The 27,778-nt window shown below is 47.3% G+C and overlaps 2 protein-coding genes across 10 annotated transcripts in view; one reads left to right on the top strand and one right to left on the bottom strand.

Moving 5' to 3' along the window:
- The window catches only part of YEATS2 (YEATS domain containing 2), a 59,871-nt gene extending 33,800 nt beyond the window's left edge, over positions 1-26,071 (top strand). For 4 of the 9 annotated variants that reach the window (XM_017835114.1, XM_017835110.1, XM_017835113.1 and 1 more), the window contains 2 exons: positions 309-382; positions 1,467-5,201. In XM_017835114.1, the coding sequence (XP_017690603.1) occupies positions 309-382; positions 1,467-1,575 (183 nt within the window). In that variant the 3' untranslated portion in view covers positions 1,576-5,201. Of the gene's footprint in view, positions 1-308; positions 383-1,466; positions 5,202-7,027; positions 7,289-7,723; positions 8,076-26,003 lie in introns of those variants that run through there. The other 5 variants (XM_017835111.1, XM_017835109.1, XM_017835108.1 and 2 more) reach the window with 5 other exon arrangements.
- On the bottom strand, positions 8,062-24,099 carry MAP6D1 (MAP6 domain containing 1). The gene is made up of 4 exons (XM_017835116.1): positions 23,880-24,099; positions 23,597-23,846; positions 12,850-12,967; positions 8,062-10,183 (listed from the first exon to the last, which is right to left on the bottom strand). The coding sequence occupies exons 1-4, from the start codon at positions 24,097-24,099 to the stop codon at positions 10,106-10,108; spliced, it is 666 nt and encodes a 221-aa protein (XP_017690605.1). The 3' UTR covers positions 8,062-10,105.
- Positions 26,072-27,778: the final 1,707 nt, after the last annotated feature.

Raw genomic sequence — 27,778 nt, 5'->3', positions numbered from 1 at the left:
AATGCTCTTTGAAACACAGGCTCTGGAACATTGGATCCACCCTGCTGTGTGCTTACTGCTCTGCAGGTCCAGAGGGAAACCAGGCTGGGCAGTTACAGTCTAAGCCCTGGGTGTCTGTTGGTCTCTTTGTTAAATATACACGTCTTAAGTAATAAAACTCACTTGGGCATTTTGAGCTGCCCTCTGCTGATTAATTGAGGTTTGAAGTAAGCTAAAATTTCTGCTGCTCTGACACTGATACTCGAGCAAATAGCAAGTTTCCTGACTCTTTTTGTAATGCTGTCTCCTAATGTTGTCTCCTCTCGCAGGCCACTGAACAGCTCATGAGTGATATCCTGCGGCAGGCGCTGGCTGTGGCGTATCAGACGGCTCCTCACAACAGGTACAGCAGCTTGGTTCTGTGGGACCACTTACACCACCACTGAGGGCTTGAATGGTTGAGACATTTAGTCAGTGTGGGGCTCAGACCATGAGAGTGAGGGAATTTGTGGACTATGTTCTGGGAAGATCCAAGCCTTATAAGGGGGTTCGTCATCTCCTGGCTCCATAGTGGCAAAGGATGGAAACATAAACAACATCAGAGACTGGGGCAGGATTCTCTGGCGTTGCCACACCCAAAGGCAGATGACCTGTTTCTACAGAGCCATGTTGGAAGGACCTGCTAACTCTTGTCCATCTCAGGTTACTGTGTAGACAACTTAGCCATGGCCTGCCAGAACTTAAACAACCTAAATAATCTCTATTTTGCTGATATACACTTCTCTGGCTCAGATATTGAGTGATTTTTATAGAATCATAGAATGGTTTGGGTTGGAAGGGACTTTAAAGACCATCTCGTTCTAACTCCTGCCATGGGTAGGAGTTCTAACTCCTCCCACTAGACCGAGTTGCTCAGAGCCCATCCAACCTGGCCTTGAACACTTCCAGGGATGGGGAATCCACAACTTTCTCTGGCAACCTGTTCCATTGCCTCACCACCCTCAGAGTAAAGAATCTTTTCTAATATCTTATAATTAGGCCACATTTTGATTTCTGTTCAGCAGAATGATTTGGGATAGCTTGAAATTGATTAAAAAATAACACTATGAGAAAATGCTTAGTTTAAATATTCACTTGTATGCAATGTGTAAATGTTTATACAATATACATAAAACGTATGTGTATGTGTTATATGTAGAAATACATACACAATTTCTGTGCTATAGAAGGTCAAGAATTAATATTTCAGCACTTGATATTCCTGTCTCGGTACCCAAGAGGTTTCCCTCAGTCTTGAGAGTGGCTTTTTTTGTGCTGTGACATTTTAATGCTTTTCCTGTGTTGCTCTAACACCTGCTCTCATATAATTTTTTTATTGATATTTTTATTCCCCTCTCCCCCCACATTGGTAAATTTATTGGCTTGCTGCTTTATGGACACGTGCTTTTTTATGTATTATAATAGCATCTCTGATGCATTCCCTGCAGGACTCCAAGAGAGATCACAGTGATGAATATTCACAAAGCCATCTGTAATATTCCCTTTCTTGACTTCCTCACAAACAAACATATGAAGATACTAAATGAGGAACAATGAAATAGAGCAGAGAAGATGCTACAGGAAAGGTGGATTTATGACTGAAGTTGGGTTGACAAATCCAGTATTTCTGTAGAACACTTATATACATTTATAACGTTGGGCTACTAGATTGTTACCTCCAATTAAAGATGCACCTTAATGCAACAAAATGATGCTCTGTTCCAAATCAAGTTGTTAAATGTCAGTGTTTACTTGGTAAGTGTGTGTTCAGTGGCTGAACAAACATTGTCAGTTTGCATCGAGTTGCTGACTGTGAGAGGCTCCACAGGCCTGGTTCCTCTGAGACAGTTCTATTGATGAGATTGAACTGGGTTTTAGGATAAAAATTATGCTTTTTGATGCGGTCTACATGCGAGTTGGTTTCTCCATGCAGTGGGCAGGGCACTTGCTTTGGCACTCTGAGTGTGAGAAAAGTCTAAGGCAGCTTTTAAAGGTGGGTCATTTGAGTAGATGGATGGGGTAGGTTTGGATGTCAGGGAGCAGAAAGCTGATGGCTGCAAAAATTCTGCCAGTCCTGCCCGAGCATGATGTGTGTGACTGAGAACACAGCTGGGTAGGCTGATCAGTAACTTTCTCAGCTAAGTGTCACCTCACCAAATTCCTTACCACTCTAGAGGATGTGTCAGATGCTGCTTTTCGTAGTCACCTCAGAAAGGGTAGACTGGCACATTCTCAGACAAGATGAGCAAACCACGGTCAGGCCTGAGAAGATTTGACTGACCAGTTGTCCTGCATGGGAAGGGAAGGAGCAAGGACAGCATTCAGTGTTTGTGGGATTGGACTGGCTGAAACACTTTGCTTGCCCAGCAAGTGCCTCCCCAGGCTGTCGGAAGGTTTGGAGTGTGCTGGAGGGCAGGTGACCGGCTTTGTTGTACAAGTCTTAATGTTTTGGCAGTGTTCATTAATGATCAGCTTAGACTGAAGTGCTGTGGGAGCAGCACTACTTTGTATTAAGTTCTGTTCTACAAGCCTGATAGGATGAAAAAGTCAGAGATTTGCTGCTTGTGGGGAGATCCTCTGATGTCTTGACTGCAGGAAGAAATTCTGCTACTAACCCCAGCACTTACCTGTCTCAGGAACATCACTGGTGAGGGAGACATGTCTGCAGCCTGGCTATCAACACCTCGCTGGAGAAGGCTTCGCTGACAACATCCTGACCACCTCACATCCACCACCCCTTTGTCCTGCCTCATGGGGGCTTGCTGGTAGTGTGAATAAGCCATTGTGAAGCTGGTGGGACTCCTGTGGGACTGTCATGCTTTCAGCGTGCTTGTTTTGTGTTGCAGTGCTGTTGTGTGGGTGGAGCATGGGTCAAACAGCCAGAACCTCCAATGTGCTGATCTCAGCTGGGTCTCTGATCTGCTGCATGGCCTTTGATTTAATCACTCTGTGCCTCAGTTTCCCCATCTCTGAGCATGGGGAGCAGGATACCTACCTCATAGGGGTGTACTGAGGCCTCGCTCTTGTTGGTGCCGTGCTTTGACAATACAAAGCCTTTTATAAACATTAAGCTACAGTTATCTTTCCTGGCCTGGGGTAGGAACAGAAATCTTCAAAATGTTATCTTTTGGTGCTTTTTTTGGATAGAAGACAGATGGTGGTAACTCCAGTAGTGTGCACAAACTGTGAAAAATGGTTCAGTTAAAGTGTGGCTTCAGGGTGGCTTCAGGCTTTGAAGGAGAGTAGCCCAGGTTTAATGCAGTTGTTAAACTGAAGAAAGCACTGTGTACCTCAGATGGGGTCCTGCCTGTCTTCTCCTTAAATAAAACTAGGGTCTGCAGGAAAGCCCCTCTCAGTTCATCACAGCTAACAGGGAGCTGTAGTTCTCTTCAATGTAAGAGTGGCAAAACCTGACCCTTGAATCCAGGAAATGGGACCAATGGATGAAATCCAAACAGCATTCAGAGAAGGACTTAAATGCCCCCTGGGAAGGACGTTACAGATGCTCTGGATTCAAAAGCTAATCCTGGCTTGTTCGGGTGAGCTGAGTGCAGGATTGCCTGCGAAAGGAAAGGGCACAGCTTAGCCCTGACATTAGTTTATCAGCAGAGGTCAGTGTGAGGGAGTCGAGCAGTGGTGATTATGTTTCAGCTCAGTGTGGAGTAGAGAGGAATCCCAGTAGCTGGGGAACTGCAGGCCCCATGCTTTGTAGGCTGTAGTGATTTCCAAGCCTGTACTTACAGGCATCCCTGTGTGCTTCTTTCAGTGCATCAAAAGAAAAGAGAAGGGCATTTTCAAGATCTGTCACTGTCAGGACAGCCTGCAGGTTGTGTGGGAACAGCCATTTGGGCAAACTCAGTTGTGCTATGATCTGCAATGACCTTGAGTAGGGTATGCAGTTTTGGGCAGCACAATATAAAAAAGACATTAAGCTATGAGAGAGCGTCCAAGGGAAGCCACGAGAATGGTGAAGGGTCTGGAGGAGAAGCCTTATGAGGAGCAGCTGAGGGCACTTGGTTTGTTCAGGCTGAAGGAGACAGGGGAAACCTCATTGCAGTTACAACATCCTCATGAGGGGAAGCAGAGGGGCAGGTATTGATGTTTCTTGTGACCAGTGACAGAACTCGAGGAAATGGCACGAAGCTGACTTGGGGGAAGATTAAGTTGGATCTCAGGAAAAGGTTCTTCACCTGGTGGTTGGGCACTGAACAGACTCCCCAGGGAAGTGGTCGCAGCACCAAGCCTGCCTGAGTTCAAGAAGCGTTTGGACAGCGCTGTCAGGCACATGGTGTGACTCTTGGGGTGTCCTGCACAGGGCCGGGAGTTGGACTTGATGATCCTGATGGGTCCCTTCCAACTCTGCATATTCTGTGATTCTGTGACACACACATTTCCAGCCCCTGTCTCTTGTGGGCTTAGTTTCTGGGATTGTGATATGCCCAGAGCGACTTTTGAGGATGCAGGAGCTTGTCTTTGGGCATCTGTTTGCAAATTGTGGCTTCTTTGCCTGTGTCCTGCTTGTCTGTGAGGAATGGAATTTCAGAATGAGTCCTCTACCTGGCTCTGAAGCAGACAGGTAATGACTCCTCATTCTTAATGGGGTTCTTGCACAGGAGATCTATTGCTACACTTCTGAGCAACCACAGGTTATTCTCCTAGGAGATGCATATGAATAGTATATAAAGTTTGCTGAAGAAAAATAAATTGTTAAAAGCAGATAGGAAATGACAAATTTGTTTAGTCCTTCACATGTAGGAAACGTTTGCAACAAGTTCTTTGCATTTTGAATAGTGGTGGGAGAAAAATTTGTTGGTGAGAAGTTCCTGTGGGAATTGCTTGGAGATGAGGTAGAGACTGTGGAATTTCACACACCCGTTCAGGTGTTTGTGGAATGCTACATGTGATACGGTGTGTTGAAATGTTATGGTGTATTTCTCTGGCTTTTGAAGAGTCTGGATACAAGTTAAAGATCTCTTTACAAATATTACCCCTATTTGTAATGCTGAGTGTTTAAATCCTTCATGTTATCTGTATTATACTGTATAATTGTGTAAGATACATATGTTTACAATAAATTCTTTTATTAGCTGTGCCCTAACACAATTCTAATTTGTCTTGACTGTCACCTGTCACTCAGCGTTTCTCCAAATTCGCAGATACTTTTGTGCTCTGTGTATTCAGAATGTCCTAGTTAGTTCTGGATAAAAATTGCTAGTTGTGGAACTGATCTGAAGGAAAAGGTAATTTTTCCCTTTCCTAGTTATTTTAAAAAGCTTCTGGTTTAAGAGGCTGGGGGAAGGGAAGCCAGGAGCTGAGCTCCAATCTTTCATCCTCCAGAGCAGCCTGTTTAAACAGCAAGTAATTGGTTTATGTGGAAGATTGAAAAGCAAGGTGGGTTGAGGTTGGCCAGCTGCCAGACACCCACCCAGCCACTCTCACTCCCCTGCAGCAGATGAAGAAGCTTGTGGGTCAGGATAATTTACCAGAGAATCATTTAGTTTGAACAAGACCGCTAAGACCATCGGGTCCAACAGTAAACCCAGCACTGCCACGTTCACCACAAAACCGTGTGCCCAAGTGCCACATCTGCACATCTGGTAAATCCCTCCACCGATGGGGACTCCACCACTGTTCTGCTCAGATCAAGGCAGTCTCTGTAGATAAAAACAGGGACATCACGTACCAGTTACTGCCGTAGGCAAAACAGACTCGACTTCGGGAAAATTAGTTGAATGGATTGCCAAATAGAGCTGGATGGTGAGAAGCAAAGACAAGAAAAAACAACTGAAAAAAGCATCGTGTGTCCCCCCCCAACTCATTTTTCCTCAGATTGACTTCTTCAGTCCTTCACTCCCGACTGCTGCCTCCTCCGTCCCTCAGGCACCGGGCTCAGCCGGCTCCTCTCAGGGGTTCGGCTCCCTCGGCTGCCCGGGGGTGGCAGGAACCGGCTGTGTCCGGCACAGGGCAGCCCCCTCCCCTCGCAGACACCCCTCACAGCTCTGCCCTCCCCTCTCAGAGACCCCTCTCCTCTCACAGAGACTCCCTTCCACCTGCTGCCAGTGCTGGGCACCAACACGTGACATGGACAGGAACGGGAAAAAGTAAGGAAAACAAACTCCTGTGTTCTCCCTCGGCTGTGGGGAGGAGTGGTGGGTGCTTGTGAGCAGACTAATGCACTGTTGTCTTTTGAAAATGCTGCAAAACTCCTTATTTGTGCTCAATCCCACAGAAGTGCCTCCTGAACTAGCACAGGGGGCTGAGGAAGGCTGGCTGTGCCCTGTGGGCAGAGCCCTTGGCACTGCCCCCCAGTGCCTCCCTCCCTGCCCTCGCACAGGTGAGCACATCCTGGGATGCGGGGGCAGGTGCAGCGTGCCCAGACGTGTGGGATCATTACTTCAGGAATTAAGCTGTCTGCACACAGAGCTGGCACAGGCACAAGTGGGGCGTCTGGGTCTCAAGGTGGTCTGGGTGACATCAAAGCCTGTCCCACCAGAAACAAGGGATCTTCCACACCTGTGCCATCTCTGCTCTGGAAACAAACACAGCCTCTCTGGGATGCATGGCACTAGTAATCTGTCTGTGGCAAACCATGTAGATCCTTAGGATCGTAATTACTGCAGTGGCCAGGATAGAGGAAATCGGTATGAGTAAGACAGAGGTCACAGGTTTGCACATCATTGTTCACCCTCAAAGAAATTAGAGCAATGCAGAGAGAAACATGCTGTTTATGTAAGCTGGCAAAACAGTAACGTGCTGCTTGTGAACTTTTCAATGAGAACTGTTCCGAGCAGTGGAGTATTGCACAGACCTGAGCATGTGGCAGTGCAGATATTCACAGCTGCCTGGCATAAAACTCACCCTCAGCATCCCAACAGGCAAGGTGTCAGGAGGAATAAATGAAACAAGTAGGCTCAGTGACACCCTAGAGGTAGTAAATTATAAAGCTTCAGGTGTAAAACTTTCCTTTTAAAGGACATTTCTTTATGTGTCAAATAACCCTTGTTTGCAGTGTGATTCACAGTTGGAAAGCCTTGCGGGACTTGGACATGGGCCCAAAGCAATTGGGAAGACAAATACTAGCGTAAGAACAGCGTTGGAAGCAGTCCTGGCATAGTGACTCCCTGGAGCCTGCGAAACGCATGTGGATTTGCCTTCTTCAGAGGAACTTAGTTTGATATCTTTCAATTTGACTGAGATGGGCATTTTTCATACAAAATCAGGTGAGCTGCAGACATTGGCAGCCAGTGGCATCACCCTGGACCTTACAGTGGTAAGTACCTCCTCAGTTTGCCCCTCATGTAGTTGGAGCCAGGCAGCAGCTCGTGAGCTTTTGGCTTTCTCCTGGAAGTCTTCTGAGGCATAGCTAGAAAAACTGGCCTTCCACTGCCTGGGGAAGGTAGTTGTACTTTCAGCATCTTTACTGACAGAAATGTTATTGGGAGTAACTGTAAAGCAATGGTATCTGTTAAAATTCAATTCCTGTGGTCTCTGTGAGATGGCAGAGTGAAACTGAGGTGAAACTGTTAACAGGGAACACTGTGGGCACGTCTGAAAGGGCTCCTGAGAGCGTGGCACCTGCATCAGAGTTGATCTACCCTCTGTGCATTTCATAGGGAATGCAGCAAATTAGTGTCATTGGTTCATCCCCTTTTCCCCGTCATGGTGATGGACTGCTTGCTGAATAGTTTGCTTTCCCTTTGAAAAGGTCTGGGAAAAGTCCCATAAGTGACTATGGATTCTGCAGAGCAACAGCTTCCTTTGGAAAGCAGCTGTGCTTTCGGATCAGCAGTGGCTGCAGCTTGAAGTGTGCCTTAGAAGCTGTTCTTGCTGGGGGCTGTGCCTGCAGGCAAGCTCCAGGAGTAAGGAATTGAATGCTGATGGCTCTGAATGCATCACCCCAACACCTTGCTTGGTGTCTGCTGTGCTCTGTGTCCTGCTCGTGCAGGTGTGCAACACAGATGTGCAGTGATAAATTGTCCTGCAAAGTTGACTTATCTGAGGGTTATGCTTTACAACAAAAAAAATTTGGGAAAGAACCAATAGACAAAATACATTTTAATTTATTAAATTAAATCCAGTCCATTTGATAAAATACAAGCTTATTATATTACCAGTTTGTTTAAACCCGGGTTGTTTTTGTTTTAAGAAATACAGTGAATTAAGAAGAGAGAGAGAATAGACAATTTCTGCTTTTTTTTTTCTTTTTTTTTTCTTGCTGTTAATAAAGTCCAGGATTGAAACGAACTTAAATTATTTGAACAAAACTGTTAAAAACATTATAAAGAGATTAAACAAGCAGATCAAATTCTTAGAAACATCTAACATGCAAAACTTTTAGTACAGTTCGAATGTTTCAAATTAATATCCTGAAAAATTAATCTCCTGAAATATTATTTTGGCAAGCACTGGGATTACTGTAGGTTCCTATGGGTCCAAGGATGAGTGTGGGAAGTGCCATCCTGTGTTTGTTCCCACCCAAACACAGCTTACTGCAGGTGTTCCATATTCTGGTGGTTGTGTTCGGTCCTGCTACAGCGAACAGAGATGGCACCATTAAATTCTCACACAATGCAGTGAGAAGATGCTGTCTGCATGTATTCCAAGTACAATCCACATGCCAGCAGTTCAAGAATTGTTCTTATGGGAGTTATCAGCAATGCATACGTGTTTGCAGAATCCCCAAGTTCATTAAATTTCCCTTAGGCTTCAGCTAGAAGGAAGTTTAAGAAAAAATGCTCCTGTGTTAAAGTCTGTTTCATTACATGTGAATGAATATCTGATCCCTGTTCAAGTCTGAGGATAGTTTCCCTTCGTTCTAGACAACGCACGTGTTACAAACACATAAAGTTTTTCAAATTTTTTTCCCAAAATAATTAGTAAAACCATTAAATAAGCAATAGACTAATTATATTGCATAACTTATTAATAGAAATTGTAAAGTCTTGATGAACAAAGGCTAAAAAAATGGTTTCTTAAAACACGTGTACCTCAGCAAAAGTTAAATGCGCAGCAGTCTAAAAAAATCAGCTTCAGAACAATGACACTTGAAATGGCCTATCTCAGAAATGACAGATGGCTTACATTCTACATTACATTTTTCTTTAAGAAGAGTTTCTAAGTAACATTCGCTTGTGGTTGTTCCTAGCATTAGCATTACCAATATACAGGCAATAATTTAGGAATTTCAAGGCAATATTTTCCACCTTGCATATGCAAAGAGTTAACATTTATTAAAAGTGTAAGCATGTCCTTTTCATTAAAGGATCACAAATTGCTTTAGGTAAAATCCATGTACAATATTTACACTCACCCGAACAGCTGTACAAATTACATAAGTATCTTAGATCCTCTGGAGGAGCCTGGTGGGTGCCTGGCTGTGTCCATGTACTTCTCTACAAACCTGCCTGCTATCAGGGCTGTCTCTTGGAGTTCAGCCCCCTCTTGCTCCTGCATCAGCCCTTCAGTTTTGGAAATATCCAGCCTTCCAACTGGAAAGCCCCAAAACACTCCCTGTGCCAGATTTATTTTAGAGTTTAATGACGTTTGCTTCCTCCAGCTTCTAAAACAACCCTGGAAGTTCAGACCAGCCCCTGTGAAGCTGTGCTTTCTGGTGATGCCATTTGAGGTCCTCCTTCCAAAACCCCTCAAGAAAGGGCCAGACTACTCCCTGGTCTTTCTCTGGCCCACTTAGAGGGTGTTGCTAAATAAAACTGGTTTGGGTTTTAATTATCTGTCCCGTTGTGATTGTTTTCCCTCCTACCCTGTGTAGCTATGCATAGGGACATTGCCTGCAATCCTACCTTTGCTGCCCAAAGTCAATCTCCTAATGTGACGCCAGCTGGCATAGTAATGAACCTGCTCCTGTGAAAAACTAGGTCACTCCTCACAGGGTGTTTTGCCAGTTCTAAACCAAGCGCTTTGCGGTTTGTTGTGTTAACAGAAAGTGTGTGTGCATATCATTAATCACTGGAGCTGCTGTTGATAACACCGGTTCTTTGATCTTAACTCTCCTCGTGAAAATTGCATAGTGATACATCTTAACAGAAACGCTGCGTTTAAGCTGCCTGGGTGCGAGGAGGGTCCGGGTTCAAACGTTGAGGATCCGCGATGGCGCTTGGAAAACAGCAGAAGGGTTGGGGGAGAACCTGGTCTTCACCTCTGGGATCTAGTGGGGTGAGGGGAGAGAGAAATGTTAGTGTGACACAGAGTACGACTGTCTAGAGAGTCCGAGAGATCTGGAGTGCTGTGAGGCTCTATCTGCTCTCCCTGTAACGTGCCACTACCCAACAAGTGTTATCTCTTGGCTGGGCATCGGTGAGACTGGCCTTGGCGTGCAGGGTGATTCAAGGGCAGGTGCCATGCTGTGCCAATGAGGAGGGGCATAGTTGTAACCCAGCCCTTGGACCTGGAGGTGTGTGGTGTGATGGGGATAACCATGGCTGGGCAGGCCTTGGCTGGAGCCAGCTTCTGCAAGATGAAGAGCTGCCTCTTCACAAAGCCCTGCTGGCAAATACTCTACAAACACCACAACAAATTCACCACTGGCCTGGTGCTGGATTTTAAGTGAGAGGAATTACAGTGGTGTGTGTCTGGTCCTTAACCTTTTGGAGAATGCCATCTGGGCTCCATCAAAATGTTCCATTGTAATGCTTTATGGGGCTATGATCTATGTCTGATGTGAACAGACCTGGAGTACCCAAAGGAGAACGGGCCATGCCAGGCTGTGAAACTTCAAGGACTCAGATAAGGATGTTGAAAGGAAAGGCAGAGATAAGTTGTTGTTCTCTCTAGTGTCTGTGGAGTCATAATTACATGCAATATGTATCTGTTTTGGTTGTACTGAAGCATGAAGGACACCTGGATGCTTCTGTCATCCTTAATGCTGAAAACCCAAAGGTTTTGAAACAGCAGTGGCCATAGATGTGCATCCAGCCCAAGACTCTGGGTGAATCTGGCCATAAAACATGAAAAGGTGGAAAGCTCTGCCGGGTATGCTGATGAGCACCATCCAAGCAGAGAAAGAAGAGCAAGACCACCAGAGCAAAGAGAGTATAGGGAAAAAGGGAAAGCTATTGATCTGGTTGTTATTATTTCATTGTTCTGATTTTTCCGTTCCTCTGGGGATGCATCTGACACACTGAGGAACAAATGATATCTCACTAACAGCCTGTGCACAGCTCAGCAGCTGGGGAGAGCCATTCCCCTGAGTCCTCTGTGTAGGTTTTCAGGACAGAATGTAAACCTGACTCTCACATGTCTGGCAAAGCCAGGGCTTTCAGGCCAGAGGGAAAGTCCAAATGATCAAGTGTGAACCAGAGACAGTCTGGCTTCTCTTTGAACTGGTGGCTCTTTGGCACCATCTTTGTTCCTGACTACACTTTTCTCATGCTGTCTGTGAGAGAGGCTGTACCCTGGGGCTCCAGGACACGAGACCTTTGCTGCGTGGTCCAGAGTGCAGTGTCCTGGGCGGCAAATGTTTGTGTCTGGGATTCCAGTCTTCCTTTCCTTTCCTTGAGAACTGGGATAGGGACTCCGAGGGGTTCATCTAGGACCCTCTCCTTTGCATCCTATCTGCTAAATAGGAAGACACTGTATTTTGACCCCTCTAGGGTCAAAATGAAAAATTAAATTCAAGAATTAAAATACAAGGTTTAAGGGTTAAATACCCTCTATCCTCATTGCTGCACCTCGGTAAGCAGTCCAGACTATTTAGAGCAAGGAGGAAATTTTGGTGAGGTTTGCAAATTCTGTTTTGCCTGAGGTCACTGTCCCACTTGCAGCAGAGCTGGATATACCCATCGTGTGCCTTGTCGCAGCAGTGTGCTGGCAATCCTCTGCGGAGGAGGCACTTGACTGTCTGCTGATTAAACACTTCTTCCTTGTCTCCTCCAAGGCAAAGATTTACTTTTTACGTGTGGCCCTGGAGTAGCTGCTATTACCTCTAACAGCACAGCACACTGTGGCTGGAGAGTTCAGCCCCGGCCCCATCTCTGCTTTCTGAATCACTCAGTGCAGCCTCTGAACCAATTCTGCAGTTGGCTGTGAGGTGCTGCTCTCCTTGGTGGTCTAATGCAAAAAGCAGCTAAACCAGAGCCTTGTCAGTGTGCACTTTCCTTCCTTGTGGGGATGGGGAGTGTGTGGGGCCCTGCTAGGGAAAATGTTGAGTACAGAGAGAACATTTCCTCGGGGGATTTTCAGTAACATGTATTTCATGAACAAGAAAATTATCTTCACTGGTATAGAGGGTTGTAGAAACTCACAGGAAAATCCCAAGGAAGTCTCAGAGGCCCAAGAGCTGTGCAGCTTGGCTGCTCACCACAGCTGTGTCCTCCTTGGTGTTGGTAGTCGGGGCAGCCTCTGCTCCCACCAGCACGGGGGAGTTTTGTCCTGCCTGGGTGTATGCTGTTCCTCAGGAAGGGATCTGCAAAGGTTCCCATGCAAACACCTGTGCCCGTGGTTGATGTTGGTACCAGAGGCTGAATCTCACACTGCAGCCCTAGTGCTGGTGCACACTGACCACTCCAAGGGTGTGCAGAGGGTGTTGATTGCACCTTACACACAGAGAGGGGATGGCACACACACACCTTGTACATAAGGTATCCACTTGAGGCATTGAATTATGGGTTGAATGATGACCAGTTACAGTATGATATTGTCTAGCACATATCTCTGAAGACAAGGGATGGCCACGTTACCTAATGGGCAGTGATGAAAGAGGGGTCAGTGAGGACATGGCTACACACACTACTGCTAAAAAATGAGTAGTTCCTGATGTGTACACCTTGGGCTTTACTCTCATTGACTTTAGGATTTTTAAAAACTGTTAATTACCTTAAAGTCTGCCTTGTAGCTTGTCTCTTGAACAAAATGGTCTTCTGGCATAATGAAGCCTTGTTTTGTCTTTATAGGCTTGGATGGTTTGGCTCCAGTCCATGGGCGATACTCTTGTCTGAAATGAGATTGTCAAGACAGAAGAACCCATAAAACACAATATATTCATTGGGTGCTTCTGCTCAGAGTGGTTGCAAAGCCAGAAGGCAAGGCTGGTTGTAATCAGTTCGTAAGATTGAACTTGTCTAAGGCATACTGAGAATAAAAGAAGTACTGACTGTAGAGGCCTGCCTCTCTCACAAAGCCCATGATGAAAGGTGCAACAGAGCACAGACTGGGCTAACTGGCTGGCCTGACTTAACTCTCCTTTTATTCCTGCAAAATGTGCTCTCTCCTGGCAGTGCTTGGTGCTTCCCTCCTGGATAAGAAAAATTCAAAAAAGACTTCTTGCAAGAAGGCCCATTGACCACTTACAATGTAAAACATGTCTAGCTCATTGGCCACTATGTAAAACCCCTTGGTCTGGTGCCTGGCCCTCCCATGTGGAGAGAGTGTGCTGGTGTTCCCTTCCTTGGCTCTGGCTCTTAACAGGAGCCAGGTTTGCCAATGTGTGCTGTGCTGCACAGCTGTGGCAGCCCAGTCTGAAATGCATCCAAAGGGAGACACCATCTCAGCTGGCAGATGCTTCTGCAGATGATTTTCCTTCAGGGGGAAGTACTTTAAATCTGCATGGTGATGTCTGAGAAGGTATCACTGCTCCGAGGATTAGTCAGCCAAGTGCCATCAGAGAAACGGGTGCAGAGACTGCACTGAGAAAGGGGCAGACCATGTTTCGAGAGCACCAAAGAACAGCACGGCAGGGTCTGGCTCAGCTTGGCTGCCAGGTCCCTTCTGCAGCCTTTTCCCTGCTTCTCTGTACCCCTTGTCACAGACAGGCCTCACTGATGCCTCTCCATTAGGACTCTCTGAATGCTGCAGTAGCAGCCAGCTGAGCTGGCTCAATTCTCTCAGGAGAAGACAGGAGTCTGCTCTGTTTGTGTACGTATCTCTGGCAACCAACAGGCAGTTTCTGTAGCAAAGGGAGAGGTGACTAACTGAGATGTGACAGTTTTATGTTCATACCCTGGCATACTTCAATAATATCTGCATTTTACTATGGGCTTATACACAAGGGGTAAGACTGAGTCCTTAGTGCCCAGGCTAGGGAAACAGACTGTGTTTTAATGTGTACAGTTTAGCTTTGATCACAGCCTTTCTGTTTTTCCTTTTTCCCAAGCACGCTATTTGCTATTTTGATAGTAGATGCAAATTCCCCTTTTAAAAATCTTATTTTAAGGTGTGTGAGTGCGTAGTATTATTTTAGAATGTGTAGTTTGGACATGATCCTTTCAGTATATCACCAAAGTGATATAACCACTGCCTGGTTTATGTTTTATTTCTAATAATAGACTCAGCCTTAAAATGCTGCCTCATTTCGTTGCTGATTTGTAGATACAGGGTACAACCCTGGACTGTATCTAAGCCAGTGAGAAACCAGCATGCTAACAAAATTAATTCAAAAAAATTAAATATCTCTTTCTTGACCAAGTTAGCTGCTGGCAGCAGCCTCCTGCCAGGATGGATGAGTACAGCTGCAGGCACAAGGAAAGGAGCAGGAACCTGCTGCTGGGGCTGACAGCAGTTTGTCAGCTTGAGTGAGGGTGGAGCGAGTTCTTAAATCCACTCAGTCAGTAACGGGTATTGCTCTATGGAAGAGCTGCTGTCGGAAAGCAAAGCCAGGCTTCTGTCAGGGCTCTCTATGTCCATTGCAAATCTTGTTTATAATCAGTTTGCTCTCACTGTCCTGAGCAGCCACCTTCTGCCTTCTCTGGACCTTGCTGTTCGGGCCTGCTCAGGCAGCAGGTGAGTGCCCATGCAGCTCTCCTGGAGCTGGTAGTGGGGTTCCTGCTGCTCTAACACCTCAGGGTCAGGGAGCACCTTTGCAAAAAGGTTATTTTGGCCAAGTGATGCCCCAAGAAGGCAACCTTTCAGCAGGGAATCCCAGATGTGTGTGAATGTTCAATCTGAGCTCTGCTCTGCTGCACAGCCAGAGGGAGGACACAGAGCTACTGGGCAAAATACCAGCAAAATGGTACAAAACCATCAATTACATCCCAGCAGTTTCTAGGAACTGGAACCTGCCACTCCACATAAAGCCCAATTTCCTCAGGAATGCTGGTGGCATTGATTCCTAACCATTCAACCTCATGCTGACTGGTCTCCTCGCTGCAATAGAGTGTGTCCTCAGCTTGCAATGAATGACTGTGCTGCCTGTCTGTGCAGCCAGCTCTGTCTCACTGCTTTATAGCAGATCATTTGCTGATTTGGCAGACCCCCAAACACAGCCCTTTTGGATCACAGGACCCTCATTTTGGCTCGAAACCAAACCATTCTCCTCTCACCCTGAACAGTCAAAACTATTTGTGAGGCACCTACATGCACTGAGGAAATGCTCTGCCTTCAGCCACAGAATCAGAAATGTGAGGGCAGATATAGTCACGGCCCAGACCCACAGCAGCATTTCCAATCTGGGCTTAGGATTTCCCACTGGGTAAACCCAGGACTCTGAGCCACAGAGAAGGGCTGGGCACAACACAGACAATATATCTCCTCTGGGAGCTGAGGTACTTAAAACAAGAAATTAATATTGTAACCTTTGATACAGAAAGTGCAGCTAACTAAATCTGCTCTGCCCTTCAGCTTGCAGGATACAGGCTCTCATCTCCAGCTGTATAGCCAAGACTTAGAAGGAACATAAGCCAAAATACCAGTTTGGTGACTTGACTAGAAATCGGTCTTTGAATCATGAGTGGAGTTGAAATGCATGAGCTACTCTAAGCCTGGGGACGAGGAATGACCTGTTTTTAATGTGCTTAGTTTAAGATGTCAAATGTCAAGATTAGCGACTGTCTTCCTTCTCCCTTGTACCCTTGTGTGATGCGACATCCAGCTGCTGCTGGGGATGAACATGCAAGACTGTCTGTTGCTGCTGGACATGGTTATCTTCATCCTTCCTGCTGTACCCCTCCTCCTCTTCCTGTCCCTACACAGCAGCAGTTGTTAGGTTACTTTGGGTCTGCAAGGACCTGCAGTTGAGGGAAAGTAGCCTCTAGGCCATAACTCAGTGTCCAGGCTCTCTTTAGGTTCTGTTTTGTCCTCCACTACTACAACCTAGAGGTGAGATTTTTGATCTCCATATATAGAAATGATCCAGTGGTACTTCTAAGTACTGAAGCACTGGGGTTGTGAAAGAAAAAGGCCTCCTGAGTAGCATGCAAGATTTAAAACAGTATGGATCAAAAGGGAAGGGCTGCTTTTATTGTACTGCTGTTTCTGTACCTCCGACTCACTCTAGGAAGAATTAAGAAGCGGCTTTTTGCAGGTGGCTGCCCCTTGTGGAACTGCTTTCATCATATAAATCAATGCTTTGTCATTTGTTTCTTTGCTCTTTCTCAAAATTGGTTAACAGAGCCCAAGAAAAGGCATGTATTTTGTACTGTGTGGGGATGTGTCTGGAGGGGAAGGTTTGGATCTGTGCAGTGTGGAGAGGGAAGCTAGTGGCCTGCTGGGACAGTTTAACCCCCATGGGAATACAGCTAATGTATAGGCTAGAAACAGAAAAAAGACTATTAAATTACCAGGGGGTTACAATGAAGCCCAGCTTTGACAAGAGCTGGTGGTTGGGTGCCATCTCCCTCCCCTAGTGAGCAAGACTGGCTAACAGCCCAGGCAGGGGGGAAGCCCCACCATGATTTGCCCTGTGGCCTTGCAAACTTCAGGGCATTTTTTGGGAATGATGGATTTGGGATTGGTCCTTCTGTTCTTTCCAGACACGGTGCTGCTGCAGCTCAAGCTGCTGGGTGCTGCGAACCATGTAGTGACTGGGACTAATTGCTGCCTCCAGCTCTTCCCATTTCATGTGCTCCACAAATGTTTTCTGGCCCTGCAGAGAAAGCTGCCTGCAAAATCCTTTTTATTTCACTGACCTAGTGAAAATCTAACCTAGAAATGTTTCTAACTTCACAGAGATGGAGGACTCTTCTGGTGGGCATGGGAAGGCAGAAAATGGAAACACTGACCAGGCTGGAGCTGCTGTTTCCATACAGATTTATCTTCAGCATTGATACTATTCCTTTGCCTGATCATACACCACCAATGCCATCACAGTTGTCATTTTAGTACTTCAGCTTTATGTCACAGCTTGCTTTCCATGATTAATTATCCATGGCAGTTCTGAGCCGCTGCATTACAATCCCATTTCTTATTTAAGAAATGGAGAAAAAGGCTCATTCTGTATAGCTGACCATAACTCAAAGCTACGCTGCCTGAGCCAGTCTGTGCTCATTCTTTCAGTGTCTTATTCCTTCTCATACCCAATACGCCAGCGAGAACTGAACAGCACAATGAACATTTCTCCAATTTTCCCTTCAGGAGGAAAGTTGTGTGCACAGCTTGGGAGTCTCTGTTATTCTCTTCTCAAAGTACACACTACTCTAGATGTCTGTTGGGGAAGCCAGACTGGTGTGCAAGGGGTTTGGGCAGAAGGTGTGGGGTGAAATGTCTCCCTGTTTGTGACACAGCTCCTTGCAGGTTCCTGGCAGGGCCATGGAGCTGGTTTGCCCAGGCAGAGTTGTGTGGCCAGTGGTGCTCTCCCAGAGGACAGGCTGAGTCTGCTTGTTGGCAAAGACCCCCCTAGGCCAGGGAGGATGCTGTGGCATCTCCTGGCAAATGGAGGATTGCAAATGTCACGAGTCATGGTTGCAGTGATGAGAGCTCTGTGTGATGGACAAAGTCAGAAGCCCTCCTGGATAACTGAGCCATTAAACTGCTCCTCTGAGCTGTGGCAGACACTGGTGGGGTGCTGGAGGCCCTTCCAGTCCTTGGACACAGGAGCAGATTGTGCCCATTCTCCTACCCAGCCAAAGAGCCCAGCATGAGGACAGAAGTGGGGGAAAGAAAAGGCAGTGGAGGTTAAAAAATAGAGGGGAAGGGAAAAGACATAGCAGAGAGGAAGAGACCAGCACACAGGAATTATAGAGGAGGAAAGCAGAAGACACCTGGATGAATCCTGTCTCAGCTCTCACCTGCAGGAAGGTCAGGCAGTACTTGGAGCTGCTCATAACTCACAGGAAAGAAGCAACAGCAAAAGACTGGACTGAAAGGACCAAACAAAACCTTAAGCCTCAAACTGTTGTCTTAGGGTGAGTTTTAAGAGGGTGCTCTGCTCACAAACAGATGCCTAAGGAAGGAGTATTGACAGTGGTCTGATAGGACAGGCAGCTGCTTCCCTCTTATTGGAGCTGTGTGAATGGGGGTGTGTGGGTAGGTCTGAGGGTCTTGACTTCTGTCATTATCCCACTTTTCACTCTTTCCCCTTTTTCTCCCTAAGGTTGAGGGTACATTGAGGGGAGGAAGTTCCTCCTACTTTATGCAACAGCTTTGAATCTTCCCCATTTCAGTTCTGCAGCATACTTTGCACAACAGACACCCTCTCTTGAGCCTCTATTCTCAGCTCACCTGGCTCTCCCCTCACATGCCTCTGTCCCCCTCCAAGCCCTCTCTTCCCCACCCAGGCTATGCAGTGCACAGTGAGCCCCTCTGGATCCATCCCAATGCCTGCACCAAGTAAGCTTTCTTGTTAAATAGTGTAAAAATCAGGGGCTTCAGTATTAATTTCCCCAAGCAGCAAGACACTTAAGAATGTAAAGATAACTGTAAGCCTTGATTATAAAAGCTTTACTGTTATTATTGAGGATAAGCATGCATTTAAAGATCTTGCTCGATCAAGGATGGAGCTCCTCATACGCAGTACTATTAACCCTGCTGGCTCAGGTGTGTACTTTGATCCCATATTACGGAACACAAGCACAGGTATTTTCTTTGTTTTCTGCACAGCTGAAATAAGATGCTTTTCCTTGTGAAGCAGTCACCACAGGTCACCTTGTTTCTCTGCACAAGCATTACTTGAAGGCGAATGAATAGGAGAGGCAGCCAAGTAAGATGTTCTGTGACTGCATCCATAGCTATGGGGAAAACGTCATTCCCCTTCATTCTGCAGTGTCTCTTCTGGTGGGGTAATGTCTGTTCCATGGTCACAGTGAATGGCACATGTTGAGTTCTCATGCAAGAAGGTGGGAATTCAGTTTGCTGGGGCATCTTCCACCCCACTATTCCAAAAAATCATTAGCAATGGCACATCAGACACCTTTCCCCCTAATTACCCCAGCTCTTTATGAGGTTTCTTCTCATCACAACAAAATTGCTTGATCTCTGGGGCCCAGTTTGGTCTGCTTTACTGCTGTGCCTCCCACCTGTGAACAAGTTGGGTGCTCTTGACTCTCCTGCAAGCTCAGAACACTTGTCCTGTGGAAACCCCAACTGCAGAGATCAGGCTGTGCTCAGGGCTGGCACTGTGCACGTGTGCAGAAATTTGCAGTCATCCTCCCAGTTCCCCAAGTGCCAATACAAGCAAAGCCAATGGGTGGGGGAAGAACAGGCAAAACAATCCCTCACAACTCTGGTGCAACATTTTCCTTTACACATTTGAAGTGCTTTCCAAAAGATGGCAGGTTACTGAAGTCTGAAGCGACCTATAGTGTAGCTGAGCATTGAACGGGGTTCTTCTCCCAGCAATACCAGCCCTGGCAGGGAGGTCGTGCCTTATCCCTGTTGCCTTGTAACAAGGTAAGAAAATGACATCCAGAGACCAGAGCCAGCTGCAGATACCTGCTGACAGCACCAGCTTCTCTCATCCTCTATTAAGAGAGCTAAGTAAAGCACTTCTCTATTTCTAGAATGTCTGCTAAATGCAATCAAGACCTAGTATTACAATTAATTGTGTGCAAGCCAAAAGTACACAGCACCTGCAACTTACTGCTGAAGGGAGAAGTCACTTCCATGATTCCAAAGGACAAACATTTGGGAAGGTGCAGAGGGGCCACTCAGCACTTTCTTCTGCCTCCTCCAGCGTCAGTAAGGTATAATCTACTGCAACCCTCTGCAGCAGTCCCTGGGATCTTTTCACAGTTGGAGCACATCCCATTTTAGCCTTTCAAGTGCAGCTTGTATCGATCTGCCTCGGCCTGTGTGCCTGAGCACCCACCATGCAGCCCCTTGGGGTTTGACTTCATTCAGCCCCTGCAGAACTCCAGCCAAAATCCAGGGACTGGAGGGATCAGGAAGCTGCCCCAAAGATCTGGGGACATAGGGTAATAGTTTGTAGGCCAAGCAGCTGTGCTGTCCTTCCACCTTTTATTCGGAGTTATTATTTCAAAATCAAAAATCTTTGCTTCCTCAGCAGTACAGGTATTCTTCCACTATCCCCTACCTTTTATCCTGGCCATAGAGAGATGCCCTCGGTCTTGGATATTGATCCCATGGGTTTGTTTTGTGCTGGGAAATGCCAGGTCAGGCTGACTGGCTTAACCATATACAGACAGTTTTGTACACAGCTGAGTTTCCTTCTGAACTAAAAGCAGCATGCAGAATGAAGTCTCACAGGAGCAGAGCACTTATGCACAAAAGCACATCAAATGGTGCTGCATGTTACAGGGGACTCACCACTACCCTTGGGTGCTTCACAGAAACAAACACAATAGGCCATTGTAGAACCATGCAGTCAAAATTCCTGCATTAAAAAAAACCAAAACAAACAAACCACAGAACATAAAAAAAGAAAACCCCAACATCTTACAGAGTCAAGCAAGAAAACCACTACTGCCATTAAAAGCATGGAGTGGACCATGTATCAACTCCAACTTTTCTGCATGTCTTGTTCAATGCCCTGCCTTGCCCTCTCTTTTCACACTAAACAAGCCCAGCCGTCCTGCTGAGACCTGACACAGTCACACAGTACAGCTGGAGGCTGCTGACCAGCAGTGTCCACACTGTAGGAGCAGATCCTGCCAGGAAGAGCCTCGTGGTGTGTGCCTGACCTGGCTGGGCACACTGCTGAAGCTGCTGAAGCACCCGGAGCACAAAGGACTCAAATCACTCATTTCTTGTGAGGGTGGACACAGCTCCCCACACAGAGAGCCCAGTCCTCGGGCTGAGCTATAGGGATGGGCTGATACTCCTGCAACAGCAGAAAAGGAGGAATCTCCCCAAGGTTCTCCCTAGCAAGGAAATGAGCGTCTTACCAAAACTGTGTATGTTTTCCATACCTTTGCTCCTCTCTAAGCATCTACTGCAGAGGTCCTTGCCTGCATGTCTCTGCAGGACACCCTCCCTTTTCCCACCCTCCCTAAAGACAATGTAGCTCACCAACCTTCTCCTCAGGACAAAGCTGCCCCTAGTTAGAGAAACCTCCCCTACTCTGCCTCTACCACAGGTGATTTCCTTCTGCCTTCTCACCTGTGGGGGGTGCAGCTTACAAGACATGGGGCAGGTCCCTGTGGCCAGAGCGTAGTGGAGTTGTGTGTGGCCACCAAGGGACAGTTTAATGAACGAGGGTCCTTCTAGTCTTTGTCAGAGAGGAAGATGAAGAAGCTCAATCCTTAATGGTGCTGTTCAGCTACTACCTGAAGATAAGTGTTTGCAAACTGCAATGCTGCCTTTGGAAAATAAAATAAGAGGAGAGGAATGAACTGTAACGTGTTAGTGGAAATGTCCTTGTGGTTGTGAGTGCTCAGCTCACCAAAGGTGGGGGTGCTGTGATCACCCCTTCCCAATTCAGACTGTGGCACTGCTCCTGGGGCTTTGCCATGACTGAAGCTACCCAATATAAACCAAGTGCCCCAAGTGTAACTGAAAATGAGTAACTCTGCCAAATACCTGCTTAGTCTTTCTTTAAAAAACAAAAAGAGACATATAAATGAAAGTTGAATCTTGCAGCCTGTGAAGCTATTGTGAACTTTTCTCCTGCTACTTGTTGTGACTCCTGTGTGCTCAGTTGGTACAGGGACTTCTTAAATGCAATCTTGTACTAGGTGATAATCCAAAGAAACCACGGGAATTACTGGAATAAGGCAAAAGTGGCCTGATTTACATAGTCCCATCTGTATCAGTTGTGTACTGTGTATTCAAACAGCTTAAAGGTTTTACATGAGAACTTGGTTCTGGTGTGGCTGCCCTGGCTCGTGCCTCCATCCTTGTCCTGTACTCCTCCTCCTTTCAGCAGTGAGGAGTTCCTTAAATAACTTGAAGTCTTACTTTTTGTAAAACTTGTTTTGATTTCCATGTTGGTATGTTGTCCCAGCCAGTAATTTGTCATGTGATCTGTAAACTTCTTGTTCTTTGCTAATAGTAGCTGAGAGCCCTGTGTAAGAGCAGAGAAGTCAGAGGGAAGGAAGGTTTGAGAAGTGACTTTGCTGAGCATTCAAACAGCTGTAGGGCAGCTGCAGCTCTAATGCAGGCTAATGCAGCCTTCCTTCCTCTGGGGTCAGGCTGAAGAAGCAGGGGGAAGCTTCAACAAAATGGTGGAGATGGATGTGTTTCTGAGACGTGAACCTTGCTAGTCTTGTTCTAGGTAGGTTTCTCTGAAGTAATTCCTGTGCTGCTTTCAAATTGAAGTGTGTTTTGGCTTAAGAATAATAATCACTCTGTGATCGTCCGGGGAGATGTGGAAAAGGAGAAAATAGCGCACAAATTCAAGCACTGCAGTTATCCTTCCTAAATCTCCATGTTCACCACACATGGAGCAGGACAGCTGCCTGTGTGAGGAGTGGTTTAAGCAATATCCCCCAGGGCTCCCAGTTTGTCTTAAAACCACTGTGATACATAATCTAATGAGTTGCAGTGATGAAGAGAAACGTCTCCTAGGTACATAATAGGTAATAAGAGTCTAAATACTTGAGAATCTACTGGAATAAAAATAATTACTCTATTAATATATCTCATCGGTATATTAAAATCTGCCAAACATCATTATGAGGAAGCATGTGGTAACAGCATGAAACTGATACAATATTCAACAGCAGCCTTGTAGGAGCTGAAATCCCCTCTCCTCCCATGGGGAGAGTCAGTAAGAACAAGAGTTGAATTTAGGTGCATCTCACCTGACTGTTTGTTTCAGGAAATAAGCATCTGTAATCAGTCATGCTGTTCAGAGAGAAAGGAAGGCATTGGTAACATAAGTCACTTAGTAATTTTTAAAGATTGGGACAGGTGGTTCGTGACAGTTTTCTCCATTACCCATTAGATGACATAGGGGATACATCCCGAAAATGTCTTCTTCTCTGACTGATCTTTTAAGGCTGTAATTTGGCTCGCCATGAATGTCGCATTCCAGGAGTTTTAAAGGGAAAGCGATGATGGCACCGAGGGATTCGGGGAACGCAGCTCAGTGCGGCTGTTGGGCACGGACGGGTGGCGGGCAGCTCTGGCTGTCGGAGGTGCCGAGTCTCCCGGCAGCGGGTGGGTAGCGCGCTGCTGCGCCAGGGATGCAATCATGGATCCCCCCGGCGTGCTTCCTCCTCTCCCCGAGCGCGGGCCGGGCGGCGGCGCGCCCGGGGACGGTCCCGCTGCCCCGGCACGCACAGGGGCCGCCGGGGCCAAGCACCTGCCCGGGGCACAAGCGACACTTTAAAGGACCGCACTTCCAAAAGCAAAGGCGGCTTCGGCGAGAGGCTGAGCCCGCCGGCGAGGCGGCAGCCCCCGTCCCCCTCCCCTCGGTGGCGGTTCCGCCCGCCGGCATCCCCGCGCTGCGGAGGAGCGTCCCCGCCCGCGGCAGGAGCAGCCCCGGCTCGGGGCGGCCGCCGGGCCCGGTTACCTGTAGGAGGTGGTGTGGCCGCCGTCCGCCTGCGAGCGCGGCCGGAGCTGCTCGGGGCCGTCGATCGCCGTTCTCCCGCCGCCGCCGGGCAAGGCGCAGGCGGCGCGTCCCGGGGCGGGCTGGGGGGCGGCCCCGTCCCTCCCGCCGCCGCCACCGCCGCTACTGGCGCTGACCCAGGGGAAAGCGTCCCTCCTCGGGAGGGGCCACGCTCTGAAGTCCTGCCGGTACTGGGTCTCCGCCGCGAAGGGCTCTCCGGCGGCGGCCGCCCGGCCCTTCCTGCGGCCGCTCGGCTTCCCGGCGGCGGGATCCCGCGGGCGGCGCGCCGGGGCAGGCGGGCGAGCGCTGCCCCGCGAGGGGGGCCCGCCGCGCTGGGGCGGCCCGTCCTCCTGCTCCTCGATGTCCGAGTAGTTGTGGATGGTGAGCGGCACAGAGAGGTCGGACTTGTCCAGCTGGCTCCAGAAGCGAGCCAGGCAGCACACCCGGCTGATGCAGGGCCAGGCCATGGCCGCGGCCGCAGCCCCCGCCTCGCCCGCAGCGACGCCCGCGGCTCCGGCGCCCGCAGCCGGCCGCGCTCCCGGCTTCAGCCCTCATCGGCGGCAGCCCCTCCTCCCGCCGCCCCCTTCCCCGGTAACGACACCCCCTCGCCGGGATTACGGCCCGCACACGTGACCCGGCTGCCGGTGGGAGCCCCGTGCAGCGGCGGGGGAGGGAGCGCGGCCGGGACCGGACCCCGCGCCCCCCGGGGGGACCCGCTCTGCCCGTGCGCCGCCGAGTGCCGCTGTCTGTGCCGCTGCTTCGGGAGCCGCGCTGTGCCCGGGAGCGCCGAAGCGCGCCCAGTCACGGGCACCAGCCAGGCGAGGAGCGCTGCTCCGCTGTAGATGGTTGGTGCTGCTCAGTTATACCCTCGAGGGGTATAATCGTCACCACTCAGGATTAGAGAAAGCGTTTGTATACGAAACCTGGCGTTTAAAAAATAAGTGATCCGGATGAGAAACAGCAGCCTTGCAGTGTTAGTTTCCAATAGCTGCGTGCAAAACCCCACCTCTCTTAATCTCCCTCCCTCCATTTACATTAACAGTTTAACCACTTCACTTTTAAAATACCTCCTATTGACCAAAATCCAAGCATCCATGTATCCTAATATAGGGCCCACCTCCTTTACTGTTTGCCAGAGACTGCAAATTACAGCTTTCCTTTTGTACATTCAGGTTCAAAACCAAACAGTCCTGGCACAAAACAGTGAAACTGACGGAATTACATCGGGGATAAGCCGGGCTTTTGAAATTTTACATCTTATGTAATAAGTGGCTACGGGCCATAATGCTCCTCCACAATTTCCCATTCAGTGTGTTATTACAGAGGAAGCTGAATCTCCCAGAGGGTCACCAAACTATGAAATATAAGACTTTAGAAGTGAAGAATGCAGATAAACTGAGATCCCTCCTGTTAGAAAATCATATACTCTAGTTACGGGTGATTATCTGATAAGATAGGTGTAATGGCTTTAAACTGGAAGATTAGATTAGATATCAAGAAGACATTCTTCCCTGTGAGGGTGGTGAGGCACTGGCAACAGGTTGCCCAGAAGATCTATGGCTGTTCCATCCCGGGAAACATTCAGTGTTGGATGGGGCTTTGAGCAACATGGTCTAGTGGAAGGTTCCCTGCCCATTGTAGGGGTGTTGGAACTAGACTATCGTTAAGGTTCCTTCCAACCCAAACCAAACATTCTATTCTATGAAGCATTATTAAGAAAATAATTATGCGGTGGAACTTGAGAAGGTTAAGATCTACTGCTTTGTTTCAGCTGAGCAGTACTGTATCTGTAGTGTATTAGCACCTCAGTTCAGATTTGCACTTGCTTCTGGCAGGAAGAAAGGCTAGAAATGTGGGTATGGGCTGGGGCAGAACCTCCCCTTGAGTGTTTGGCCTCTCTCTGAAACACAGTCAACAAAGGATAAGAAGCAATTCCTTCGCAGATGACCCTGTTGTCTCAAATACCTGTTTTGGCAGTTGTCAATGCTACTAGCAGCTTTGATTTCATCACCACCCCCTCGCCCTCACAAGTTCGTTGGGGCAAGGAGACTCGGAAATTTCAGGTAAAAACATTTTGGTCCCACACAGAACTCTTGTCACAAAACCATTTAGGCTATTGGATGCTGTGTTTAATTTGTTATCTGAAAAAGCCACAAACGTACTTTTACTTTTAGGAATACGCAGGGAGACATTTCTTAATTTTCTGCTGCTCTTGTTTTTTTAGAACTGCTCTGTTCTACATTGTAATTTTTAAAATAAATTATATCTGGTAAAGAGAAATAGACTTTACAGCCATGGGAGAAAGCAGAACATCTGATTTATCATGTTATCTGTGGCACAGTACAAATGATGCTCTGATACTTGTTCCTAGGCCTGACTTAGCAAAATACATGATAGAATAAATCGGATGTCTCTGCTCATCCCGGGCCTGCCACTTCCTAGTACTGAATTCAGCTCTGGCAACGCATGTCTCATAGCCCACCTACAGCATCAGGGAGTGCTTGGAGCAGCTGCTCATCACAGCTTGTAGGATGAAATTGGCACAAAGGCTAACACAGACAGGAAAACCAGAAGATGCTGGATGAGATTAAAAAGTTGCCTGCATTTAGAAGATTTGTCATGATTAAAAGCTGGGGGGAAGGGGGGAGGAATACTGCAACAGTAAGACAAAGAAAACCCATCAAATCAGAAAGCAAAACAGCTCTTGCTGCCAGGAATGGGGGCTGAAAACTCTGTTAGTTTTAATACTAAAATGAAACTCCAAATAGGGCAGATCACTGAAATAAAATATTCCTTAAACATGGCAAGGCCAAAGCAGACTTTAAAGCCATTGAAAAAAGGTGAAGGATTGTGTCTCTACATGACTAACCATGACTTTATACTTATTGCTGTTTTCCTACACAAACACTAGCTGTTGTCTCTGCCAACTGTCTGCATAATCACCACATTGTATTTTTATTCACAATGATCTCTTTGAAAATTTTTCCATGTGGTTGGTTCTTTTTGTTGGTTTTTTTTCTAGGGTTGGGGTTTTAGTTTGGGTTTTTTTTCATTCTTCTAATTTGTCATTCAAACGTGTGACTAAATACTGAGATACTGACATGCTGATGGCAGATTTTGCAAGAAGGGTATTTGCTTGCCAGAAAGGTATCTTATTTAGTCTAGTGAGCTGTCATGATTCCTTGTCTGACTGACTTAAGATTTGACTTTCCTATTGCAGTTTTAAGGTAATTTTGGACCAGAGAAGACAGTTTGCCTTTGCCAGACAATGCTGCACAAAGGCTCAGGTGCAAACAACTGCACAACCACATGAAGATTTTTGTACAGCCTTACATATGTTACACACCTCTAGGGTTTCTATAATGGAGGAAGATTCATACATCAGGTTGTTGAAGGGTGAATGCTCTTAAACCTAAGGTTAGGGGTTAGGCATGAGACTCTCAAGCCACACCCACTGGCTGAAAAGCTGGTGACTTCCAAACCTCTGTGGTGGTTCCAGGATGGTTTTTCAGGTGCTTTATGCACTTTCTGCAAGCTGAAAGGGTGCAGCAACACCACACTGCCTTGGGGGGTGTACCACAAGTCTCTTCACTCTCGGTAGCGATACAGGGGCATGACTTCTCTGAGGTACTGGCTGCTATGTTGAAGAACTTAACAGCAACTTCGGTTTATCCTTCTAGACTTGTAAAAGATAATGTCCTTCAGGGCTTACACACTGTATTTCCTGCAATATTACTCCCTGCTTTCAGCTAGGATCTCTGAAAAACTCTCAGCAAATACTTAATTGTTGAAGGGACTAGATAAGTTGTTGAACGGACAAGAAGTAACGCAAGGAAGAAAAAGGGGGTAAAAATAAAAGGAAGTGGGCAAAGACAACAACAGATAGATAAACCCAACGTGTGAAATACTGTAAGCTATGGCTTTTGAGCTTCTTTGGCATGAAATGCTCCTGTGGGATGAGCCCGTTCAGTGGCATCTTCTGACGCTGCTGGCCCCTCCCCGGCTGTGCTGAGCAGTGCGCTCGCTGCGTGTCCGGCTGCCCTCTCTCTGCGGCAGGCAGGGCTGCACTGTGGCTGAAGCCCTGAAAACGGGCGTGCTAGTCCTGAGGATCACAAAACGAAGTAGGAAAGGGGGATGTGACAGATT

The sequence above is a fragment of the Lepidothrix coronata genome, unplaced genomic scaffold, assembly GCF_001604755.1.
Source record: "Lepidothrix coronata isolate B3197 unplaced genomic scaffold, Lepidothrix_coronata-1.0 Scaffold248, whole genome shotgun sequence".
Classification (NCBI taxonomy): Eukaryota; Metazoa; Chordata; class Aves; order Passeriformes; family Pipridae; genus Lepidothrix; species Lepidothrix coronata.
Note: the sequence above shows the minus strand (reverse complement) of the source record. Positions and strands in the feature narration are given on the sequence as shown.

Excerpts from the sequence above, each read along its gene's own strand:
- MAP6D1 (XM_017835116.1), bottom strand. The coding sequence starts at position 24,099 with ATGGCCTGGCCCTGCATCAGCCGGGTGTGCTGCCTGGCTCGCTTCTGG. Across the intron at positions 12,968-23,596 it reads GGCCACACCACCTCCTACAG|ACAAGAGTATCGCCCATGGA; the intron begins GTAACCGGGCCC and ends ATCTCATTTCAG. Across the intron at positions 10,184-12,849 it reads GCTACAAGGCAGACTTTAAG|ATCCCAGAGGTGAAGACCAG; the intron begins GTAATTAACAGT and ends TCACCCCACTAG.